The 24,454-nt window shown below is 40.0% G+C and overlaps 1 protein-coding gene and 1 long non-coding RNA gene across 3 annotated transcripts; one reads left to right on the top strand and one right to left on the bottom strand.

The window, feature by feature from the left end:
- Positions 1–504: 504 nt before the first annotated feature.
- Positions 505–24,208, bottom strand: ubash3a (ubiquitin associated and SH3 domain containing A). 2 transcript variants are annotated; one of them, XM_062975140.1, is made up of 14 exons: positions 23,361–24,140; positions 22,758–22,811; positions 21,355–21,541; positions 19,983–20,181; positions 17,932–18,101; positions 16,672–16,880; positions 15,342–15,459; positions 12,947–13,055; positions 12,469–12,591; positions 10,673–10,765; positions 9,502–9,646; positions 3,909–4,015; positions 2,690–2,796; positions 505–946 (listed from the first exon to the last, which is right to left on the bottom strand). In XM_062975140.1, exons 1-14 carry the CDS (start codon positions 23,471–23,473, stop codon positions 809–811), a joined length of 1,872 nt encoding a protein of 623 aa, XP_062831210.1. In that variant the 5' UTR covers positions 23,474–24,140; the 3' UTR covers positions 505–808. The 2 variants fall into 2 exon arrangements, 1 of the variants encoding a protein (XP_062831210.1); XR_010004229.1 differs by lacking the exon at positions 505–946 and having other exon boundaries at positions 2,746–2,796; positions 3,909–3,980; positions 23,361–24,208.
- Positions 14,209–18,524, top strand: LOC134297475 (uncharacterized). The gene is made up of 2 exons (XR_010004230.1): positions 14,209–14,677; positions 16,724–18,524. It is a non-coding gene; the product is annotated as an uncharacterized LOC134297475 (long non-coding RNA).
- Positions 24,209–24,454: the final 246 nt, after the last annotated feature.

The following is a 24,454-nucleotide window of genomic DNA, read 5'->3' as shown; positions in this document are numbered from 1 at the left end:
GACCCATTGGAGCAGATCCGGGCGAGGGAGAAGCTGAAGACCATCTCCCAGGGACAGAGATCGGTGTCTCAATATGCAGAGGAATTCCAATGCCTTGCTGAAAAAGTGCAGTAACCAAGGTGGAACTCTTTAAAGAAGGGCTCAAATGGGAGATTCTCTCCTGGGCAGTACACTGTGATGAGCCTGACACATTACAGGGGTGGATCCAGCTAGCGGGGCGCGTCGAGACATCGCTGGCCCAAGCGAGGAGGCACAGAGGAGGGCAGCAACAACAGCCGCAGATGAAGGAAGGAAGTCGGAAGGGAGAATCGACTCCAGCCGGGAGAAGAGCAGAATCGAAAGGGAGTGTGAAAGCAAGCAGGAGCGGCTGTAGTGAGCCAACAGTTTTTTCCTGATTAATTGTATAGTCTTTACTTTGAAAGTAGTCGTGCTCCAGAAACTTTGTTTTTGTGCCCACAAACTATGTTACAAGATATTCAATCATTGAGAAACTAGAACAAAATGTGATATAGCAGGATGTCCCTCCTGCAAAGACAAAGTTTTTGCAGTTTAATAAATATTTCCCATGTGTTTATGATAGAACAATTAGGAAATGACTTTTATAACCCAGGAACAAAAATCGTAGTCCAGGAGCGGAGGTGTTTCTTTTCACAAAGAAAGCAGGAGAGGACAGCGGGTGGGAACAACTCTGAATAAAACATAGTTTGCTGGTGTGTGGTGGAGGTAGGAAAATCATACATTTAATTTCAAAATGAAATATGCCTGAGCTGTATGGTAAACCTGCTCTTCTAAACACTTGACACATTGCTTAATGGTCCAGAAAGACGTGTTTCCAATTAAATGTAACATTGGCTCCATGGGTTAGCATCTTGACCGGTGGATTAGCCATCTGCCATTTTCCTTCCTGTGTAAGCTCTTCACAGAAACACATTCCCAGTGATGGTATCTGGTAAAGGAGATAAGATTTCAGAAGTATTTGATTAACTTTGCTTAAGATGTTAGAAATGAGAAAGAAAGGGATTCATCACAAGAAGCCCTTTCACACACAGGACTATGATTCCTCTTGAACTGCAATGCCTGCATCCTGTGGAATAATGGGATTTGTAGTTTTGACAAACACTTGAGCTCTTTGGCTGAAAATTCTAAGCACTCCTTCCTAAACAGGAAAACCCAGGATCCCCATCGGAAGAATCATGGCAACTGAAGAAGAATTATGATGCAATGTGAAGTGGCCCCTGATATAAGGGATAAGACAACTGAGATCTTTTAAAGAAACAAAGGCCCTTCCACACAGCCATACAACCCAGAAAATACTACAATATCTGCTTTGAAATGGGTTATCTGAGTCCGCACAGACATATACTTCAGTTCAAAACAGAAAATGTGGGATTTTATTCAGCTGTGTGGAAGGGGCCTAGGTTACTAGTGATTAAAGAATGAGCTCATGAAACAAAGCTATGAATACATTTCCAATGCAATGAATTATTCTTTATGTTAGTGCTTGTCTCCTGCAGGCAGGAGTATCCAAACAAGTCACAAAATCTCCAGTTAATGATTTGCTTTTTCTGATAGTCATACTGGGAACTCAAGCTACAATTCCTTGTTTGCACATCATAATGAGATGATCATGAATTCCATTTCAAACATCACAATAAATCAACCACAAATGGAGAAACCTTACGTTTTGTTTAGCCACTCCTACTTTTAGGGGGATCAATTGGAAGCTACAGCAGGTACTTTGTACCAGCCCACTGCTTTGTCCTCATTCCCTAGAATGTCTTGGCCGCAAAATGGCCCATACTAGCAGTACAAAGAAGATCACGGAATCTCATAATTATGCAGCAGGTTCAGAAGTGTTATCAGTTATGCTAGAGCTATTGCTAGTTGAATTCACCTGCTTTGAATGTGGGAGGCCATACTTTTTCCATCTCTGTTCTCAGGCCTGTAGGCAGGATTTTGATTTGGGGGTGCTGGAATTTTGCTTCGGTGGCGGGGGGGGGGGGGGCTGTGTCTGGGTGGTAGAGGATCTACCCTAGCAAACCTTTTGTATCGTTATCCCAATATCCCCATGCCCATCCTCATACCTCTGTCCCCCCCTGCACTTTTTTTTGTTTGTTTTGTTTTTTGGTTTTTTTGGTTTTTGTTTCTGTCTTTGTTTCTTTCCTCCCCTTTTTCTCCTTTTTTCTTTTTTTATTATTTATGTATTAAAATTTTTTCAATAAAAATGATTTTAAAAAATATCCCCATGCATATGGGATATATTGAGGGTGGTGATCGGATCATGATATGAATAAACATAACAGTTTAAATAATAAATGTAAGGCCTTCTTGCGGACCACTCTGAGAATTTCGGGGGGGGGGGGGGGGCTTGAGGGGCTACATGCCTGTCTGTTCTAGTCATTTTAGAACAGTAAATGAAAGGTCACAAGTTAGTAATAGATTACATGTTTTGGAAAAATAGATATTGGGTTTCAGCTCCTGACATCTTCATATGAAGCTTGTTAGATAAGAGATGATGGGAATGATCTCTCCTTGAAATCCTGGCTCATTTCATGCATATTCATGCATGTACTCATGCATATTTGGATTTTATGAATGGAGAGTGGTGACAACCACATCTTAATGTCTGAAGATAGCACATTAAATAGGATGAAACTATATTTCTTTCTGATATTATATAATGTCTTACCTTTCGGACAAACTGTGGAAAATTGCTGCTGTTCCTGGCAGGAAGACCCAATAATGGCCGAGTGAAGGTATCCAGAGATGAGCCATGACCAACAAGTAGGATGATGCCTATTGTCAGAGACATAGTATCTTAGAACAGCACATAAAAAGTTCTTTAGCACCAGTTGCAATTGATCTTACCAATCAAAAAGTTGGCAGTTTGAAGCCTGTGTCGGGGTGAGCACTCAACCTTCAGCCCAGCACATTGCCCACCTAAGCAGTTTGAAAACAGTTGCTAGTAGATAAATTAGGTACCGCTTAAGTAGGGGGCTATTTTATGGCACCATAAAAAGGAAATGCCAGAAAATGCCGGTAGTAGTCAAAAGAAAAGAGGAAGTCTGCGATCTGAGCAATTCGACATGGAGGATGGGGTGACAGCACCCCCTGTGGCCAGAATCGAGCACAACCTCCAGGATGCCGAACATGGGAAAATGCCTACATATACCTCTACCCATTGTCTGTCCTGTCTATATAACGGCTTTGAATATTTGCCATATATGTGTTCTGTGATCCCCCCGAGTCCCCTTCAGGTGAGAAGGGTGGAATATAAATGCTGCAAATAAATAAATAAATATGCTCAACATTTGAGCAATTTATTTATTTATTTATTACAATATTTATATCTTGCCCTTCTCACCCAACAGGAGACTCAGGGCGACTTACAATAAAATGCATATATAAAAATTATGCAGTGCAATATAAATCAGTTAAAATTATTATTAACTTACATCAGTATTCATAAAACACATTATAAAATACAGGTAGGCATGTTCAGTTCAAAAAACTGGGTCTGTCAATTGAGTTCCAGCGTACATGATAATAATTAATGCTGCCAATTATTATTCAAAAGCCTGGCCCCATAACCAAGTTTTAACCTTCCTACGGAAGGATAGGAGGGAGGGAGCCTGCCTGACTTCAATGGGGAGGGCGTTCCATAGGCGGGGAGCCACTACTGAAAATGCCCTGTCTCTCATCCCCGCCAGTTGCACCTGTGAGGCTGATGGGACCGTGAGCAGGACCTCAACTGATGATCTTAAGCTTCGAGGTGGGTCGTAGTGGGAACTTTCATACCTATGTGTATTCTAGATTGATTTAGGAGAACCTCATGTGGGAAATAGTTGTTTTATGATTCTATGACTTAAGAGACAAATTAATGAAATCAAAGGTTACCCTGGAATTACCTTCAGTTGTACAGGAGCCAATGATCTGCTTTATACTTGCAGAGCATCTGTTAATGAAGTCATCATATCCTTCTGATGGCATCAGAGAAGAAAGAGGAAAATTACATCTGTTAACGAAACCACCACTTGATTAACACTGCTTGGCTGACATAAGACATTAAGTGTCTTTGTTCTATTGCATTTCATAGTAGTTACTAAGGGCAGATAAATGGTCCTGGTGTTTAAAGCTCAGTATATTAGAGTTGAGCAAAGTGTGGTCTGCTCTGTCAGCTGCCTGTAGGTCTCCAGGGGCCATTTTTGGAACCCCCAAGGCTATATTTTTCTATCAAATTTTAGTTTTTCAAAATAAAGAGCAAGGAATGCCTGGTTACTTTGCTGGCTGTGGCTCTAAAGCTGCACCTTTTAAGAGATTGAGGTGACAGTGTGGTGAGGTTGTGTGACTCTCCATATGTCCAGAGGAGGACAATGTAGTGACTTAACCCCTGACATTGCACCATACGGACATTGCATCTGGAGCCCCCAGATGGCGTAGATCAGGGGTCCTCAAACTTTTAAAGCAGAGGGCCGGTCCACCATCCTTCAGACTGCTGAGGGGCCAAATTATCATTTGAAAAAAAAATTCCTATGCACACTGCACATATCTTATTTGTAGTGCAAAACAACAACAATAACAATGGAAGACCAATACAATATTTAAAAATGAAAACAATTTTAACCAACATAAACCTATCAGGATTTCAATAGGAAGTGTGGGCCTGCTTCTGGCTAATGAGATAGTCAGGTTAATTAGGATTGTTGTTGTTGTTGTGTGCCTTCAAGTCATTTCAGACTTTGGGCGAGCCTAAGTCCAAAATTATTTATTTATTCATTTACTACATTTATTTACTACATTTATATCTCACCCTTCTCACCCTCAAGGGAACTCAGAGCAGCTGTATGTACATACAATATATTATATTATTAGCAAAGCACAATATTAGCATTATATATTACTATATTGAACTATACCACTATACTATACCATATATACTATATGTAATATATAACATACAATTAATATTAAAAACGTAAAGGTTTCCCCTGACGTTAAGTCCAGTCATGTCTGACTCTGGGGGTTGGTGCTCATCTCCATTTCTAAGCTGAAGAGCCGGCGTTGTCCGTAGACACCTCCAAGGTCATGTGGCCACTGGCATGACTGCATGGAGCGCCGTTACCTTCCCGCTGGATCTACCTATTGATCTACTCACATTGGCATGTTTTCGAACTGCTAGGTTGGCAGGAGCTGGAGCTAATAGCGGCCGTTCCCGCTGCTCCCGGGGTTTGAACCTGGGACCTTTCAGTCTCCAGCTCAGTGCTTTATTATTATTAATATAATAATTAATATTATTATATGGTATTATTATTAATATTATCTATATATATAAAAGAGTGATGGCATCATGGCGACCCACAAAACAACAAAACTACAGGCCCCCCAACCTCGAAATTTGACGACACAACCCATCATCCACGGCTCTAGGTTGATATAACAGAAAGAAAAGAAAAATAAAGTCCTAATTTTAGAGAAAGGAATAATTGCTTTTATCCAATTGCTGCCAGTTAGAAGGCTAAGCTCCTCCAACTTGGTCTCCTAGCAACCCAATAAAAATAATAAAAAACACTAAAAAAAATAATTAAAAACACTAAAAAATTAATACAATAAAATACTATAATAACAGAAAATAACTAAAAATAATACAAAAAATAATAAAATATAATAAATAAAAAGATAACTTACAATAAAATTAATAAAAAATACAAATAACATCAAATAAAAATTACACAACAATTTTTAACCAATACCACCACCACTTTGCCACAGCAACGCGTGGCTGGGCACAGCTAGTATTGTATAAAATGATAATATTATTATCAATATCATATGTATATATAATATATTATATTATTAAAACTGATATAAAAATCTTATATTAGAAATGAGGGCGGGGGCCAGGTAAATGACCTTGGAGGGCCGCATCCGGCCCCCAGGCCTTAGTTTGGGGACCCCTGGCGTAGATGGACTAAGTGACTTGAAGGTTGGGTTGCTGACCTGAAAGCTGCCAGGTTCGAATCCCACCTGGGGAGAGTGTGGATGAGCTCCCTCTATCAGCTCCAGCTCCATGTGGGGACATGAGAGAAGCCTCCCACAAGGATAGTAAAAACATCAAAAAACATCCGGGCGTCCCCTGGGCAACGTCCTTGCAGACGGCCAATTCTCTCACTCCAGAAGCAACTCCGGTTGCTCCTGACACGAAAAAAAAAAAATTGCACCATACCATGAAATTGAAAGAATCATTGAGCAAAGCCTGTAAAATGCTTTTATGTCTTAGAAAGTAATAGTAACGGTACAGTACTTCCAGGGAGAAGAGTTGCTGAGTTTCCCAATTAGAGTAAATTGCCTACTCTTTTTGCACCTTACAAAGCCATTGGTAGATTCAATTGCCATAAGACACGGCGATGACCAACAAACTGAGATTTGAAATGGATTAGACAGATTTTAAAACCTTTGATCAGACATTAGCTACAGTGAATGCCTTTGCCAATATCCTAAATAGCTCTGGCAGACTAACTAGATACAGCATTAAATATGAACTTTGCATTTCATGCAGAGGTTTAAAAAAAACTAAAAACATACCATATACCATCTACTAGGAACACTACCATATCTACAATGGTTGGGGATGGGGACAAAATTATTTCTCTTCACCCAGCAATCCTGAAAAATTATTCTTCCAAGTTTTATATTTGTTTTGGCAAAAATGTGCAAATACCTATTTCCTAGTGCAAATACAAGCTTCTGAATTTTTCTTAGAGTTGTAGTAGCGATAAACTTAACTCCCTTTAATACACATGTGCAATTATTATTCCATCTAGTCCATTAGCATATATTCTTTGCCTTTTTTAAATAAAAAACTACACATTACATAAAAATGGTGTATTAAATATCATATGTACTATGTCCCCCAGTCCTTTGCCTCCTGATCGATCCACCTCCTCTCTCCTGATTGGCTGAGAGGCCGAAGCGGCGATGGCTTCTTGATTGGCCAAGGCATCCACACCTCCTTTCCAGATGAGGACAATGGCCAATCAGCATGGAGCCGGCCGAGGGGGGCAGGAGCGGGAAATTCAAAGCTGACCATCCTGTTTATTGGCTAATGTATTGCAAAGTATTGCATGGTATGTCTGCTTGATGAATTATCGCGGTTTGACATCCTTTCCAGCTGGATCGCAATAAACGACTTGGTGGCATTTTCTTCTGCTCTGGTGAGATTTATTTCGAGGGGAAACTCTGATCATAAAGGCTCTCTTTTTCTCACCAGGTTATCAGACCCTTTTCACTTTTGATAGGTCCACGGGCTCTCTCCCATTGGGCGAGACCCTCCAAATTCTAGCTCGACTTCAGAAGAATTGCTACTTCTTTCAGAAATCATTTTGGCCTGTTCTAGAGGCTAAGATTGCAGCCTAATGAAAATGTGATTATTCAACTCTATACTTCTAAAGTGAAGCCTAAAATGACAGAGAATAATACTGTTAATTCCTACCTGCCATATCTTCATTTGTGTTACATCAAACCAGTGACTGTCATTACATATGTGGAAGTGCCTGTATTTATTGTTCAGATTGAAGGCCAAAACACTTTCTTAAATATATTTAAGAAATATTTGCATAGTGTTGTCAGTCATAATTAAATAGAGTACACTATTTTAAATGTGTTGAAAATATAAATTGTTAAATAAAATGGTTTTTCAATCTGAAGAAAAAATCTTACATTGTTGTAACATTGTTTCTTGATAAGAGGAAAACTCCTATAGCTGTTTCCTGCTCTGCTTGTGGTTTTTACATATTCAGAAACTGCACCGAACCACAGAATGACATTGCCAAAAAAGGCAAGGGAACCATTTACAAAAAAATTAAACACGTTTGCCTGAATGCAATAATTATAACTTCTATGCAACCATACAACACTTTATAAAAGTATAATACATTCAATGTTAATGTATATTTGAATGAATTTTAATTTTCTAAACATAAGAAGATTATTATCAGCTTCTCTCACTACACCCCATCCTAATGTTAGCAATATAGGGTGTGCCTGAGTCTTCTAGTGGAATCTAGTGGATATATATATATCTCTAGTGGATATATATATATATATCTCTAGTGGATATATATATATATATATCTCTAGTGGATATATATATATATATATATATATATATATATATATATATATAGGATATAGATAGATAGATAGATAGATAGATAGATAGATAGATAGATAGATAGAGTGGATATATACACACACACACACACACACACACACACACACACACAGAGCCGTCCCTAAGCAATTTTCAAGAGTAGGCGAAGAGAATTTTTGCGCCCCCCCCCCCCAAAACCAATCGCTGCAATATTTCACCTCTGAGGTGGCGGAGGAGAAGGAGGCGCCGGCGGGCGAGGCTGTAGAGCGCACATGCTGGCACACAGGCTGGGTGCACGCCGGCCAGGCTCACGCCAGCGTGGGCCCGCCTTACAGGCAGTGAGCGCACTCTCCAACCACTGCAACCGGCGGGAGGAAGCTTCCTTCTGCCGGTTGAAGCAGGTTGAGAGTTCGCACATCACCCGGAAGGCACAGGCTGGCCAGAAGGTGGCACCATCTTGTAGGGGGAGCAGTTGAGATGCTCCCACGTGTGCCTCAACATGCATGTGCACATGCATGCGTGCGCACCCGGGAGCACCTCAACGGCGCCCCTTACAAGATGGCGCCACAGGCAAATGCCTAGTTGGCCTGATGGTTGAACCGCCTCTGAATATATATTATATCTCAAATCAAGATTTGCTACAGAGGCAAGTAAAATACAAATATCCAGTTCTAGCAGGGCTACTTCTCACAGGAATCTGTAGTAGCTATTGAAACCCAGCACCTATAGAACCAGATATACAGTTTGGCCACTATATCTCAGATGTTGGCTTCTAGTAAGTAAAGTTAAAGATTTCCTCTTGACATTAAGTCTAGTTGAGTCTGACTCTGGGGGGTGGTGCTCATCTCCATTTCTAAGCCAAAGAGCAAGCATTGTCTATCGACACTTCCAAGGTCATGTGGCCAACATGACCGCATGGAGTGCTGTTACTTTCCTGCCACAGTGCTAGCTATTGATCTACTCACATTTGCATTTTGAACTACTAAGTTGGCAGACGCTGGGGCAATAGGAGCTCATCCTGTCCCACAAAATCGAACCATCAGCCTTCTGGTCAGCAAGTTCTGTAGCTTAGTGGCTTAACTCACGGGGCCACTGTGGCTTCTAGTACATCCATTTAATTCCTGATTCAGGTAAATAGTTACTATTAGTGGTAATAGTGCTAACACCAGACAAAGTTTGCATCTGTGTAATATTCAGCTACTTGAATGGATAATAAAACACCCATTAGATAGTGTTTCATCTCATTGAGTTCTTTTGCAGCTGAATGTCTGGCTGGGTAGCTTCTTTCTGGCAATCATAGCTCAAAACATTTAAACACAATTTGAGAAATGCACTGTAAATGCAGCACTTACCTGTATGTAGTATCTATACTATAATTGATCTCTGTCAGTTCTCTTTCTGTCATAAAAGAGGGAACTGTTGTGTTTGCCTCCCACTTAGTCCATTCAAAAAGTCCAGGTTCAATACAAATCTTAATTTTTTTCTCCAACTGAAGCCCTACAGCAACCAAAGCAGATATTTTAATAGAATTCATCATTTTCATCTGTTTATTGGATTCAGTACCATTAATTGAGCCCCCGGTGGCGCAATGGGTTAAAGCCCTCTGTCGGCAGGACTGCTGATGAATAGGTCAGCAGTTTGAATCTGGGGAGAGCAGGTAAGCTCCCTATGTTAGCTCCAGTTCCCCATGCGAGGACATGAGAGAAGCCTCCCGCAAGGATGGTAAAACATCAAACATTCAAGCATCCCCTGGGCAATGTCCTTGCAGACAGCCAATTCTCTCACACCAGAAGCGACTTGCAGTTTCTCAAGTTGCTCCTGACACGCACACAAAAAAACCCAATTAATTAAAAAATATCTATCTTGAGATATGCAACTCTTTCAGAAAACATGTGGCTTTAGGACTAAAGTGAGCTGTGTTGGAGATATTAGTTTGAGTTTTGTTGGTTTTCTAAAGGAATCTAAAGTAAAGCAAGGGACTAAGTATTTTAGCAGGAAAGCATTACAAAAGTAAATCCCTCTTCCTCAGACAGCAGAATCCTTGTCGGCTAAAACTTTTCAGAAGATGGAGTATAAAAAGTATGTTTGCCAGGCATACTCCCTGAGCACAGAATGGTGACTGATTGTAAATAAAACATCAGTGGAGATGGGGAATAAGGAGCAGAACAGAATCAACAAGAGGACCTCAATTAGAATTTCTCCATTTTTGCCCTCCACCTCCTCTGCTAGATTTCTAAAAAAAATCTGCAAAAACCATATTGGACTCACAATATGCATCTATATGTGAACTCTTTCGCAATATTATTTTAAATTACTGTTAACTGGCATTGTTTTAACTCCTTGCGGGAGCACGATTATGGCTTCTGCTCAGTATCATTTGAGTCTATTGCTCCGAGGGTACTATTGTGTGCATGCGTTGCTTTTTGTCATGGCCTTGGGCCCGTACAATAAACTATTTTGACTTGAATAAAACACAGACAACTTATGCTGTGATAAACTGAGCAGTGTCAATATTGTACGTACCTTCCAATACATGCTGGGCTGTCTGGATGCAACGTAGTGCTGGAGAAGAATATACACAGCAAACCATCACTTCCTTCTCTAGCAGAGCTTCACCTGGTAATGAAAAAAAATCCATAAATACCAGTAATCCCTCAAAAATGTATAAGATAATGAAAATGTATTTCATTTTATTTTCCTCTCTGTATTGGTTTATGGAACATGTTTCTTTCTGATTGAATTGCTTTATTTTTTTTAAATACAAAAGCTCAATAGATGGGCTGAAAAGAAATGTTTTCAGATTGAAATAACCTGCAAGGAGCTGTTGCTACATACAGTAGAGTCTCACTTATCCAACATAAACGGGCCGGCAGAATGTTGGATAAGCGAATATGTTGGATAATAAGGAGGCATTAAGGAAAAACCTATTAAATATCAAATTAGGTTATGATTTTACAAATGAAGCACCAAAACATCATGTTAGACAACAAATTTGGCAGAAAAAGTAGTTCAATACGCAGTAATGCTATGTAGTAATTACTGTATTTATGAATTTAGCACCAAAATATCACGATATATTGAAAACATTGACTACAAAAATGCGTTGGATAATCCAGAACGTTGGATAAGCGAGTGTTGGATAAGTGAGACTCTACTGTAGTAATTTTCATACCAGGCAAATTTCATTAAGAAACTGTAATACCTGGATGAACATCTCATGATCTAAGAAAACACTGCAGACATTTTGATTTATGTGAAATTGTTTGCTTTTATATCTGGGTTATTTTCTCTTTAGAGCACTTACAGGCAGCTGAGACATTACTCTTTCCTTTTGCCTGGAAATGGAATCACAGTAGAGTCTCACTTATCCAAGATAAATGGGCCGGCAGAACGTTGGATAAGTGAATATGTTGGATAATAAGGAGAGATTAAGAAAAAGCCTATTAAACATCAAAATAGGTTACGATTTTACAAATTAAGCACCAAAACATCATGTTATACAACAAATTTGACAGAAAAAGAAGTTCAATACGCAGTAATGTTATGTTGTAATTACTGTATTCACAAATTTAGCACCAAAATATCACGATATATTGAAAACATTGACTACAAAAATTTGTTGGATAATCCAGAACATTGGATAAGCGAGTGTTGGATAAGTGAGACTCTACTGTACATGAAATTAAATTCTCCACATAAGGACTTGTGTTACATTATATCCATCAGTGCCACTTCTATGATCATGGTACTTCCATACTTGCCTGACCCCATTACACTCCAAATGAGACACCACCATATTGACTGAGCATATCCTCCACTGCAGAGGTTCTCAACCTGGGGTACCAGATGTTTTTGGCCTTTAACTCCCAGAAATCCTAACAGCTGGTAAACTGGCTGGGATTTCTGGGAGTTGTAGGCCAAAATACCTGGGGAACCACAGGTTGAGAACTACTGCTCAACTGTAAAATGCCACAATGTGGGAAGACATACGGATCACAACCAGAATTAGATAGAGGGAAACCGCTGCTTCCAGAAGCAGATGCTGAGTGGTAGGCATAAGGGGATGGGAGAACAGAACTGTGTTTAGCACATAGCCTCATTTGCAGCCCCTAAACTGCTCCATTGCAGTGAAAGAGCAAGCACCCCCTTTACTATCAAAGCATGATTAAACCTACTGTCTGGTTGGGTTCTCTACAAGGGCACCATTTTGTCCTTGTGTCAGCCCCAAATTGCATGTGCATTATGATATAGACCATAACGGAGTTTGAAACCATGAATTCTGCTTATTCAACTTCCCATCAGTGTAGTAGCTCGCTTACCTATTAGTTTAGACTGGAATATACCACAGGATGATAAAGGAGGGTCATGTTCAAAGGCTATGATACTATCTTTTCGGTTGGGTAGACTGGATGGGAAATTTAGGTCTGCTCGACAGTATTTTCCTGAAACAAAACAGAATCATATACATGCCAAAGTTGTCACAATCAATCTAAGCCATTTATGCTGTATATATTTGCAGTCTGCTACTGCTGTTGTTGCTGTTACTTCTACAATGTTAGTTCTTTTCAGCATAGAAGTTCCCCCAAATGTTAGCTTAAGTGATATTATGTAAAACAAACACAAATGTGCTGTTGTATTAATTCACACTGACATCATAGCAAATTCTTTACAACTATTGGGAGCTTATAGGGGAGGGTCTTTTTCAGTGGTTTTTATAGGGACAAGGCAGGCCAATCATTTCATTCATTACTGTTACCATGATACATGGCTTTAAGTCAAACAGCAGTTTGTACTTACTATCTGAAGCAAAACACTGCTGTAGCCAAGACTTCCCAAACACCTCGTCTACCCTTTCTCCATGGCGGATCACTAAAAGGCCTCTTTGGGATGGGCTTTTCCCAGAACTCTGGAAGAAATTGTATTACAATTTTTATTAAAATTAATGCTGTTGGGAGTGGAAGAAGGAATAACAATGTTTGCATTGAGGGCTATTGCCTGTTAGACACAGATAGTTAGAGACAATTAGGTGGGTTTTTTTTTCACTCTGGTTTGTTCCATCTTTTCCTTGTATTGAATAACCCTCCCAGGGAAGATTTCATTTCCTATAGTTAGCTAGCGCATCCCTCAATTTATCATTCTATCTGTACACAGAGTTCCTAAAATAATATCCCAGCTCTTTTTATTGCAAATGGTCTTTGTTACCTATACCTAACTAATTATCACATTTCACACATATCTCATAACAGAAGCATTTTGGTCATTGAAAGTTTAAATGAGCATATGTGGTATTTATGCATTTGCCATTCCAGCATGATATGAACAGATTGCTATTAGTTTTGTGTTACAGGTTGAGTATCTCTGATTGAGAACTCTGAGATTCTTCAAAATCTGAAATTGATAGGAGAGCTGGAAGCATCCTCCTATTGCATCCCAATCACCAGCAGAACAGACCTCTATTGCTTTATAAAGCTGCTGACTGTTCAAATAGGATTGAGGTGGCGGTGGTGGGGATGGCAATCATCATCACAGTGTCCTGATTATAAATGTGAATATTGAACTGAGCAGCGAGGAATATATAAGTCTAGGGGCCCTTACAGACAGGCCCCAGGTTTTCTAGTTTAAACTGGATTATATGAGTCCCCACTGCCAGATAATCTGGGATAAACAAAAAACCTGGGATCAGACCCTGGGTTATAGGGTCTGTCTGGAAGGGACCATGGTTACATATTCAGAACTTCTCAACAAGATGAATATTGTGAAAGTGAATCTCTCCCGATATTGTTGATCTGTAGTTCTCATTATCTCTCACATGGAGCTGCATTGGCGCAATGGGTTAAATCCTTGTTCTGGCAGGACTGCTGACCTAAAGGTTGGGTTGCTGACATGAAGGTTGCCGGTTCAAATCCATGAGATGGGGTGAGCTCTCATCTGTCAGCTCTAGCTTGCAGGGTCATGAGAGAAGCCTCCCAGCAGGATGGTAATACATCCACCCATCGATGGGCCTGTCCGTGTGTGCAGGCCTTTCAATCGACTGCGGGGTTGATTGGAAGGCCTGCGCACATGCACAGGACCATCGACCATCGTCCTCAGCCTCCTTCCCCAGAGGCTGCCCCGCCCCCTCCCATTGGCTGAGCCCGTGACACCCTGCCCACCGGAGGCCCCCTATTGGCCTTGATTGACAGGTGGCAAGGAGGGGCTTGTGTGGCCAGAGAGGGAGGGAAAGATGGAGGCCTCAGAGAGAAGAAGGAGAAGCTCTGAGGGAGGGAGAGAGGGGGGAGGGAGGGAGGGAAATTGGGGACATGCCTTCCTTGTTTGTGGGTCTCTCTGCCTTCTCGCGTGGGGTCATGAGGAGGAGGCGCGCCCTGTGTTGGGAGGTGGGGGCCAGGCCTGTCCTTGGCTGGGCGCAGGGCTCTCTGGGGAAGGGAGAACTACAACTCCCAGGTCGACGGACGGGCGGTGGGCGACAGCGAGGGAGAGCAGGAGGGCAGCTGCGCAGATGGTTGGCTGGACCTTCCGCCGCCGGCGCTGGTAATTATCAACAATTTTTTTGGGGGGGGGGCAGCAAAATTCGGGAGGGGTGCCAAAATTCCGGTTGCCTACTCCCGAAAATTACTTTGGGACGGCTCTGCTTGCAGTATGTTCTGAAGTCACTTCTGACACAATTTAAAAAATCACCTCTCACTACTGACTAATGTTGCGTAGGACTGATAGTAGTTGCAGTCTAACAGCATCTGGAAGGTCCTCGTGTTCTAGTTTGGTTTCAGCATTTGGCAAATGAAGTTCTACGCCATCTAAACATTATCACATTAGCTGGTACAAATTCTGGACTTTTGGTTGGTTGTTTTAATGATTATGATACTAACCAAGAACAGTGTTGCCAATATTAACATTCATCACTACATAATTAATAATAATTTATTAAAATATAGTTATGTTATCAGCTAGTTTTCTTAAACAGATTAGAACAACAACTCAAATAGTAACAATCTCAATATATTATATAAAGCAACCTTAAATGTTTGAACATTGATTCCGAAAACAGGGTTCCATGTACTTAAATAGTCCTTTGGCAATTGTTGGCATTGAGCCTACAAGTTGTGAGATGAAGGCTCAGGCTATACAAATATATATTTTTATATATAACTTTTGTATAGTGGCTTATAATAGTGTAAAATATTTAAAATCCAGGTACCTGAGGAGTACACATTTTGGCTACATTCCTTGGCATTGGACTTGGGTTCTTCTGTTTAATGCATGGTCCAGTTTGATTCTTGAGAGATTGTCCATGAGCTAGAGTAAAAACATATTCTCTGCAAGAAAACATTGGATTTTAATGAGGGGGGGGGGAGTTCAGGGAGTGAGAAAATATAAGTCCATATTTCTCCTTGAAGCTAAACACATGGGTCACACTATGCAACAGAAAGGTGATTCTCATGGTGGCCCATACATGCAACTCTAGCAAAGAAGGGTGAGCTTAATAAGATCTTCTAAAAACTTATTACCCATTCTGATATGTTATTGGTAAACTGCCCTGAGAGCCTTTTCAAAAAATCCTGTCCTGAACAACAACATGTCAGATTATAGTATTAGTGAATGCTGGTAAGGTACTGGTCAGCTCCTAAGGCATGTGAAAGATATCTGAAACAGCCAACACATGGTCACCATGGATATACCCCCTTAATTTATCTTGGTTCCATGATAGGGGTTTTTTGTATGGCTTCCCTTTCCAATTCTAGGATATACAACAAGGGATAAATTTATTTATTTATTTCATACATTTGTATCCCTTCCTTCTCAACCCCCCCCCCCCCCCCCCCCGGAGGGGGGCACAATTCAGGGTGGTTTCACAAGCGGCAATCATTAGATGCCAAAACAGCAGTTATAGAAACAAATTACAATTAAAGCAGATTATTAGAACATCTACTATAAAACATCATTTAAAATTATACATGTAGCTTGGGAGGAATGTAGGAAGGTGATTTGCCACAACAAGGCACTACAAGGGGTAAAGGAATGGCTAAAATGAAGATTCAAAGTGGAATTACCGCTGTAGTGGTGAGGTGGGGTGGGGACATAAAAATGTATCAGGTGGCACATATAATCTTGGTCCACATGTTGCCCACTTCTGACAGAGAAACTTGCTGCTCAGGGTGTGGACCAAATTGCCACGCAGAGCACTGAAACTCTAGCATTGCCTACTTCATGCAATCATGGGTAACTATTTTATAATGCAGGCATACTCTACATTGGTATTAGAGCTAGAAATCTTTTCCTTCTTAAAAAGTAATAACTGTAGGATTTTTCTGTACTCACACAGATACAAACATTGTTGTCCTTTATGCAGTCACCAGAAAGTTTCTATCCAGCTTTGCTTTCATTACAAAAACTAAAAGGACAGTAGTTGTCCTCTAATCTTACTGAAATTTTACCTTGAGTACCTTGAAATTCGTCACTAGGGGAAAATATTTGGAGCAAATTATGCATAACTATCAAGAAGAAATCTGAAACCAAGCAAATCTAACCTGTGTTTTACCCAGGTATCTGACTCATTGGCTTTCTCTGTGTAATTCTCAGGAAGAAATCCCCGGCATCCAGTTCGGTGGGAGATACCTATCACCCAGCCATTGCAAGGATCTGCTGATTGTACTTGGTCAACATATATAAGATCTCCAGCACCTAGCATCAGCTCATCAATGTTTTGAGGTTTATACTGGAACAAAGCTCTCAAAACCTAGAAGAATCCAAATAAAAGACAGAGTGGGAAAAGAGAAATAGGGAGAATATGCTACAATCATTAATATTTTGTCAGATAAGTGGAAACACTGGCATCTGCTTATACTTTTTGGCACCTTGCAGATCAATTAGATGTATAAGAGAGCAGTCCTACATCATTATATCATTAATTGTGTCGCCATATCACAATATGGAACTAAATCCTAATGTTTTCAACAGAAGACACTTAATAAGAGATGTCGCAGTTTAAATATGCCAGCAATCAGACTGTACTTGAAACAGGGGATACCTTAGGGCAGAACTGAAATAATTTTTCCAAGACTGCTTTGTTCTTGTGCTAGTTAACTCCACATGACAAACTGACAGTGTGAATCTGATGCATATTACTCTAATATGAGTTGATAATATGTGGCTGCTTCCTGCCTTCCAGTGTTCAGTTTACACAATATGCACGCTCCCATCTGAACAAGCATGTACACACTTCTGACATCATCAGCGTTTTATCCTTTTTGCAACAAGAGTAGAAAATTAGGACTTTACTGCATGATACTGTAGTTAGGGATGCTGTAGTACTGGCACAGTGACCATCCCTATCACACACTAAAGCACCAGATAAGTATGATGCTTCAGCACCCCATTGTTCTATGTATGCACTTCTTCTGGACCATGGTGGGGGAGCATGTGCTCCAGCAAATTTGCTTTAAATTTGTTAAATTCAGTCTATTCATGTATCCACAAAAATACAATTTGTTTTACTTTGGAAAAAAGTGATATACAAAAAATGCAACTAGGCCTTGAACATTGTTGGTAACATCAGAGAAATCTTAAATCTTGAAGTCTGTGTCTTCAGCACTAACTTAGGAGCATTAAAATTCAAACCAATTAAAACATAAACATTAAATCATCAATTAAAATCACACAATCGAGGTCATATTTCATGGCTGATCCGAGTTGTCATTATGTCATTATGTTATTTATAGTCTTTTATTGCACTGCTCTGATTTACTGACTAATTTTAAAGAAGCAGGATGATATAAATATGCACATACCTGGTAATGGACGAACCGCATGTCTCTTGAATACAAAGCTGCTACCCAATGGCAGCTTTGCTTTGGATTGATAGATTTAGCCAGTTGTTCCAAAGTCTTTTGATGGTGAGGACAAAATTTGTTGGCCAATGTTAGATGTAGCTGCTTAGTGGAAGGTTTAACAGAACAGTCTACAGATAAAATAATAAGTATTATTGTTAGATGAGATTATCATAAGATTATTTATCAGAATTTTATTCTGTATTGTTTTGAGTTACACGACAATCACAACATTGTCCAAATTAGGTCTCATCAAACTCAGTGGGACATCCTGCCAAGTATAAGCTGTCAATTTTCAGCCTTAATGGTTCCAGCATACATACATAGAAATTGATGTGCTTCCAAAACTGCACACTATACAAAGATGCCTGGCTCAGTGTGATATCACAGGAGGGGATCCTTGAGCAATGAGGAAATTGATATAGGGCTGAATGTATTTTCTTTTTTACTCGGTAGAAATCATAGGGAACCAATGCAGATTATGTTCACTGCACTTTGGGAGAGGATATTTAAATTTCCTCACTGACTGTTTTTTATTAAAAAAATTCAAAATCCTACTGATTCATATTGCAGTTAAAAACATAAAAGCGTGCATTGCACACATGTGTGGGAAGGGTCAATTTGTGTTTTAAAATGATTGGGGGAAAAGTTTACAATCTAAATAAAAACCCTGATGAACTTCCTCGATGAAAAAAAAGGAAAATAACGTTGAGATGCACATTATGCATTTAATTAGTATATCAACTATAAACACTGCAGCAAATGTGTGGGTTCATCTTTAACCAGAATGAGTACAAACTACATTTTGTTGGAATGGAAAAAGCCACAACTTCATTGGTTTCAGCCTAATCGTCATAGGCTACAGCGTTAGGCCATAGGCTGAATGACCTGAAAACCTGTGGCAACTTCCTAACCAAACCTGCATACTTGGTAGCATTGAAGTATCAAATACAAAAATCCATCCGACTGGGTAATTCTCTTGCTACCTGGGAGTGAAGCAAAGTCTTCTATCCATGAGCTGGGTATGACCTGTTTGATGTATTACCTATTTGCCTACACATCCAAGGTCCCCTAAGAAATCCCAAGTTTGAAGGTGCATGGATTCATTTCCTCTCAAATTGGAACAGACCCTAGGTAAAGGTAAAGGTTTTCCCCTGGCATTAAGTCTAGTCATGCCCAACTCTGGGGGTTGGTGCTCACCTCCATTTCTAAGCTGAAGAGCCGGCATTGCCCATAGATGCCTCCAAGGTCATGTGGCCGGCATGACTTCATGGAGCGCCATTACCTTCCTGCCGGAGTGGTACCTATTGATCTACTCACATTTGCATGTTTTCAAACTGCTAGGTTGGCAGAAGTTGGGGCTGACTGCGGGAGCTCACCCTGCTCCCTGAATTCCAACTGTCAACCTTTTGGTCAGCAAGTTAAGCAGCTCAGTGGTTTAATCTGCTGTGCCATCAGGGGCTCCAGAACGGACCCTACCATGCCAAAAATGGCCAAAGTTGTGACAATACTAACAATGCAATACTAGTAAAAAATCATCTTACAAAATTTGTAAAAGAGGAGAGGGAGAGAAAGGGTAGAGATGCCAATCACAGCTAACTGACTGTTGGCTGAGGAGTGGTCACCTCTAGTGGATCTGAGGGGTGGACACTCGGAGTGTATCTAAGTGACAGCTTTCACTTGCTCTTTCCCTTCAATCACTCCTGACAGTCAAACGTAGTGACCCTAATCAACTGGCCTTCTTGATCCATATTGAAACCCAGGAAAACTGTGTGGCCTTCTGAGAAATTAAAAGAGCCTTAGACTTCTGGACCATGGCACCTGTCCTTGCTTACCTACAGTTATGTTCTGCAAATGAACAGTGTCAGTGACTTGGAGGATGTATTCACTGAGATGGGAGCTTCACCACTTTCATACTTTTAGAACTTGGAAAAGTTACAGTTTTCAGCTAAAACTTTCACCCCGGGGAAAATCTCAGAATGATACTGGCTCCTGATTTTCAGTGTTGTTACCTGCGAAAGCCATAGCCTCTGTGGCAAAAGCTGCAGCAAATGATTTGAGGATATTTGCAGGACCATCACTAAGGAAAAAGCCAATGTAGGAGCTGGAGGAATGAAGTGAGAGGGAGATGATGGTGGGGAAGCAGCTGCAAAAACGGTCGCCTGCTCTCTTTAAGGCTTCATATAAGCTTTCAACCTTTTGATCTTCGCACTGAAAGAAAAAAAAAAACAGGTTCCAGATTTTTGAAGAAATCTGTTGTTCTAGGCTGTTTCATAAACTGCATTGTTTACTGTTTACACAGAACTTGAAAAAACAACAACTTTATTGCCTATAATTCCCCAAATGTCCTAGTGGTTAGGTGATTTTGGGTTAGGTAAGCTCAACAGTAACCTTTAGGAGCCCCCGGTGGTGCAAAACCCTTGTGTTGACAGGACTGCTGGCCGACAAGTCAGCGGTTCAAATCTGGGGAGAGCAGGGTGAGCTCTCTTTGTCAGCTCCAGCTCCCCATGCAGGGACATGAGAGAAGCCTCCCACAAGCATGGTAAAACATCAATACATCTGGGTGTCCCCTGGGCAACATTCTTGCAGACAGTCAATTCTCTCATACCAGAAGCGACTTGCAGTTTCTTAATTTGCTCCTGACACACACACAACCCAGTAACCTTTCCAATCTCTAAATTTATTTACTTTTCAGTCTTAGGATTCTATCACACCAACCTGTAGTCTTGTGGCAATCACATTGTTTAAGCAAATGGTAACATATTGCTATTGGAACTAGCACTTTTTCACCTCTTTGCAGTTTTGCAATACTTTGTTGATGCGAATTCCCATGATCTGTCTTCTGCACAGCTTTGCTTCCTTCCTACCCATGTTTGCCCTATCCAGCATATATGCACTGCTCCCCTCCTCCTATATAGCTGTAATTGCACAGTCATGCAGTTTCAGCATTATTGTGAGATCTCCACTTTGCAATATCAGGATGCAGAGAAAAGAAACTATTTCACAAGAAATAGTGTTGGAGCAATGGCAATATTGGATTCAGAGACGATCCAATAATGATTCAAGTGAAATGTAACTATGAGACAGACATGGCTGTGATAAGCCCTAACCAAAGATGCTTTTATCCTGACATAACTGAGTTTTATCAGCCTCATGTAATAAAGTCCTTCAAACAGAAAATAGCATAAATATCCTGGAGCAATTAAAAATGGAAAACACTAAAAACAACTTTTGAATTGAAAATTCAATAGCTCCAAACTGAACACTGTAATACATCAAGATGAGCCAATTACAAGAGAGCAAGACAGAGAGAAAGAACATGATGCACATTTCTCCATTGCATCACTTCAACCACCATCATTGCACAGTAAATGTTTGACTCACCGTAAAGAATTCACAAAGGGTGATATGTGGGAAAATCTCATGGGCTCTGTTTTTTCCACACTGCTGTTTGCTTTCTCTCCAAAACTCTACTAGTATGTCATTCAGTGATCCTGTTGGGCACAAATAAAGGGCGTATTCTTGTGGGATAGGATCTTCTAAAGAGGGATCATTGCAGTGAGAATGCAACCTACAATTAACAGAAGCTGTATTAAGATACAAATGGTGCAAGCATTCTTCTGTCCACAAAAGGACAATAGGTATCTATGCCAGCAAACTCATTTATGCTAACACAAAGCTCCATGGGTATAAATGAAGTACAGTCAATACCAATTTTATTTGGTAATATAGGGTCTTGCAATAAAGAGCAGGATACAAATGTTTCAATAAAATAAAATAGAGTTACAAGATGGTTGGAACGGAAAGAAAGTGGGATCAAACTGGTTTTGTATCTGCTTAATCTAAAAGATGGGGGTGGATGGGTTTGGATCAGACCTCTAAACTAACAGCCTGTTGCTGCCATAGTTAATTCATTTGATATATCCACAAACCTGCCATCAGACTGGTAGGGCTTTGGAAGTGGTGGAAACTTTCCCATTTACCTTCCATATATATATAAAATAACAAAGGTGGTACTTTGCAACCATCAGAAATAGCATAGCCTCAGCAATTAGAACACTTTAAAAATAGAGTAATCATTTATAGCTCAAAATAAATTCTGAAAAAAATGTTTTGGCTACACAAACCACAAAACACATTGGAGAGGTGGCTAGAGATCATCCTTCAGTATTTCTCTGCAGAGATCTGTGACCTATTTCAAGTGAACATTGGTTGCTGTTTTATGTCTTCAATTTAGCTCTGACTTACAGTAAACATAATGTTTTCTTGACATGATTTGTTAACAGGAAGTTTGCTATTGTCTTCCTCTCAGGATGACAGGATATGACATGCCCAAGGTCACTGAGTGGGTTTCCATTCTTGAACAGGGATTCAAATTCCAAAGACTAGTCCAATGCTCAAAGCACTACACCACTTGCACATGGTTTGTGATCAATCAATGAATGCATTAATTAAAATTTAATGACCAACAACCTCTCCTTGGCTCATGTTTATCATTGTGTCTCCATATGTTTACATCAATTTTTTCCTCTTAAAAAACCAAAGATGCTCCTCAATGACCAGTCATAGAAAAGTTAATGAGCCATATTTCACACAGATAGCATTAACTGCCTTATGAAACCATTCAGTCATATGATATGAACTTCATGTCTTGAAGATATACTCAGCCAGGTTTGCTGTGATTGCCACTGAACTTGTGATGTCAAGTTCAGTGGCAGGAAACACACTAACTAGAGCAATTGTTTCCATGGGCACATTGTGTGAAAATATTATTTGCTCCCACTCACCATTTAGTTGCATCTTCTACTGACGTTTGCCCAGTAGCTGCCAAAGCTTTTAGCCTGAGGAGAGCACAATAAACTCCATTAGGAAAGAAAACCATAATCACATTTAATCAATATAATTTTATTTTTGATATCAGTTTGAAAAGATGCTTTCTGAACACGATGCCTTACTAAAATTACACCCTGATCCTGAAAACGTGCCCAGTTTCCTAAGCTGCTCCTCATAGGACTTAGCTTCCAGACCTTGATCATTGGTTGCTCTTCTCTGGGCACATTCCAGCTTGTCAATAGCCTTCTTGAATTATGTTTCCCAGAACTGGACACAATGTTCTAGGCCTAAACAAAGCAAAACATCTTTTTTTCTGCTTCCTTTCTGAATGCTAGTTTACTTTTAAAGCAAGCAGGGCTGCCCTAACCCATTTATCCAATATATAAAAGGAATGGTAACTGAAAAAGTTAATTTTTTTTCTTCCTTCCTCATACACTCTCCCATTCTTATCACAAAATTTAAAGTAGAAGCCATGATTTTAAACTGTAAGCCAGTTTAGTTTGGTTAGTTATATACCAGTAAACAGGAGAGGAACTGTATGCCGAAGAGATACTTACGCTATATGTAGAGAGAATCCATTCATCAAGAGTGGCTCCAGTAAAGACTGGCTATTTCTATTTCTGTGCTTGTTTGAGACTTTTGAATATAGTGGTGTCTCCGTTGCTGCCATTTCTCTCTTTCTCTTCTGTGAATGCAATGTAGACAAAGGTGCAGAGAAAGAATGCGTAGGCAGAGTCTCCTGTGATAAAAATCAAAACCTCAAAACCTCCTTCGATCTTTCTTGACACAAGTTGACATCCTGTTTTTACAACATGCTGTGGCTCTTAAAATTATTACTGTAAACAGCCTCAAAATGAGGGAAAGATGAAAACCTTAGACAGAGAGTGAATTTCAGGTTACTGGCCCACCCTACCTCAGTGCTATACATTTCAGTGAGAAGATTAGACTGGTGCCTTCTCTGATGTAAACTGATTTCCTCAAAGTGGATCCAAATCAGTATGTATGAAATGTTAGTGAGCTGTCAGAATTCAAGACACAATTGAAGACCTATCTCTTTTGGCAGGCCTACCCAGTCAAACTATAAACCTCTGTAGATGCCTGCCATAGATGTGGGTGAAACGTCAGGAGAGAAAGCCTCTGGAACATGGCCATACAACCTGAAAAACTGACAACATACCGGAGATTCCAGTGATGAAAGCCTTTGACAACACATTTACATTCTATTTGTATTGTATTTCAACCTTTGTACTACATATTTTATGTGTTTTATATATGTATTTTATGGTGATGTGTTTTAACTCTGTTGTAACCCACATTTTATTTATTTTATTTATTTACTATATTTCTAACCTAAAATTCTCACCCTGAAGGGCATTGAGAGCAGCTTTCTGCTGGCCACTTCAGTGCCATATTGCCAATACACAGTGTATTAATATAATAAAATAGAAATCAAAGCACATTTAACATAAAATGCAAGACAAAAATCACACAAAGCACAGCCTCTGAGGATGCCTGCCATAGATGTGGGCGAAACGTCAGGAGAGAATACTTCTGGAACATGGCCACACAGCCTGAAAGACATACAACAGCCCTGTGATCCCAGCCATGAAAGCCTTCGACAACACATAATAATGTCAATTGAGCCATGAGG

This window comes from Anolis carolinensis, chromosome 3, assembly GCF_035594765.1.
Source record: "Anolis carolinensis isolate JA03-04 chromosome 3, rAnoCar3.1.pri, whole genome shotgun sequence".
In the NCBI taxonomy this organism is placed as follows: domain Eukaryota; kingdom Metazoa; phylum Chordata; class Lepidosauria; order Squamata; family Dactyloidae; genus Anolis; species Anolis carolinensis.
Note: the sequence above shows the minus strand (reverse complement) of the source record. Positions and strands in the feature narration are given on the sequence as shown.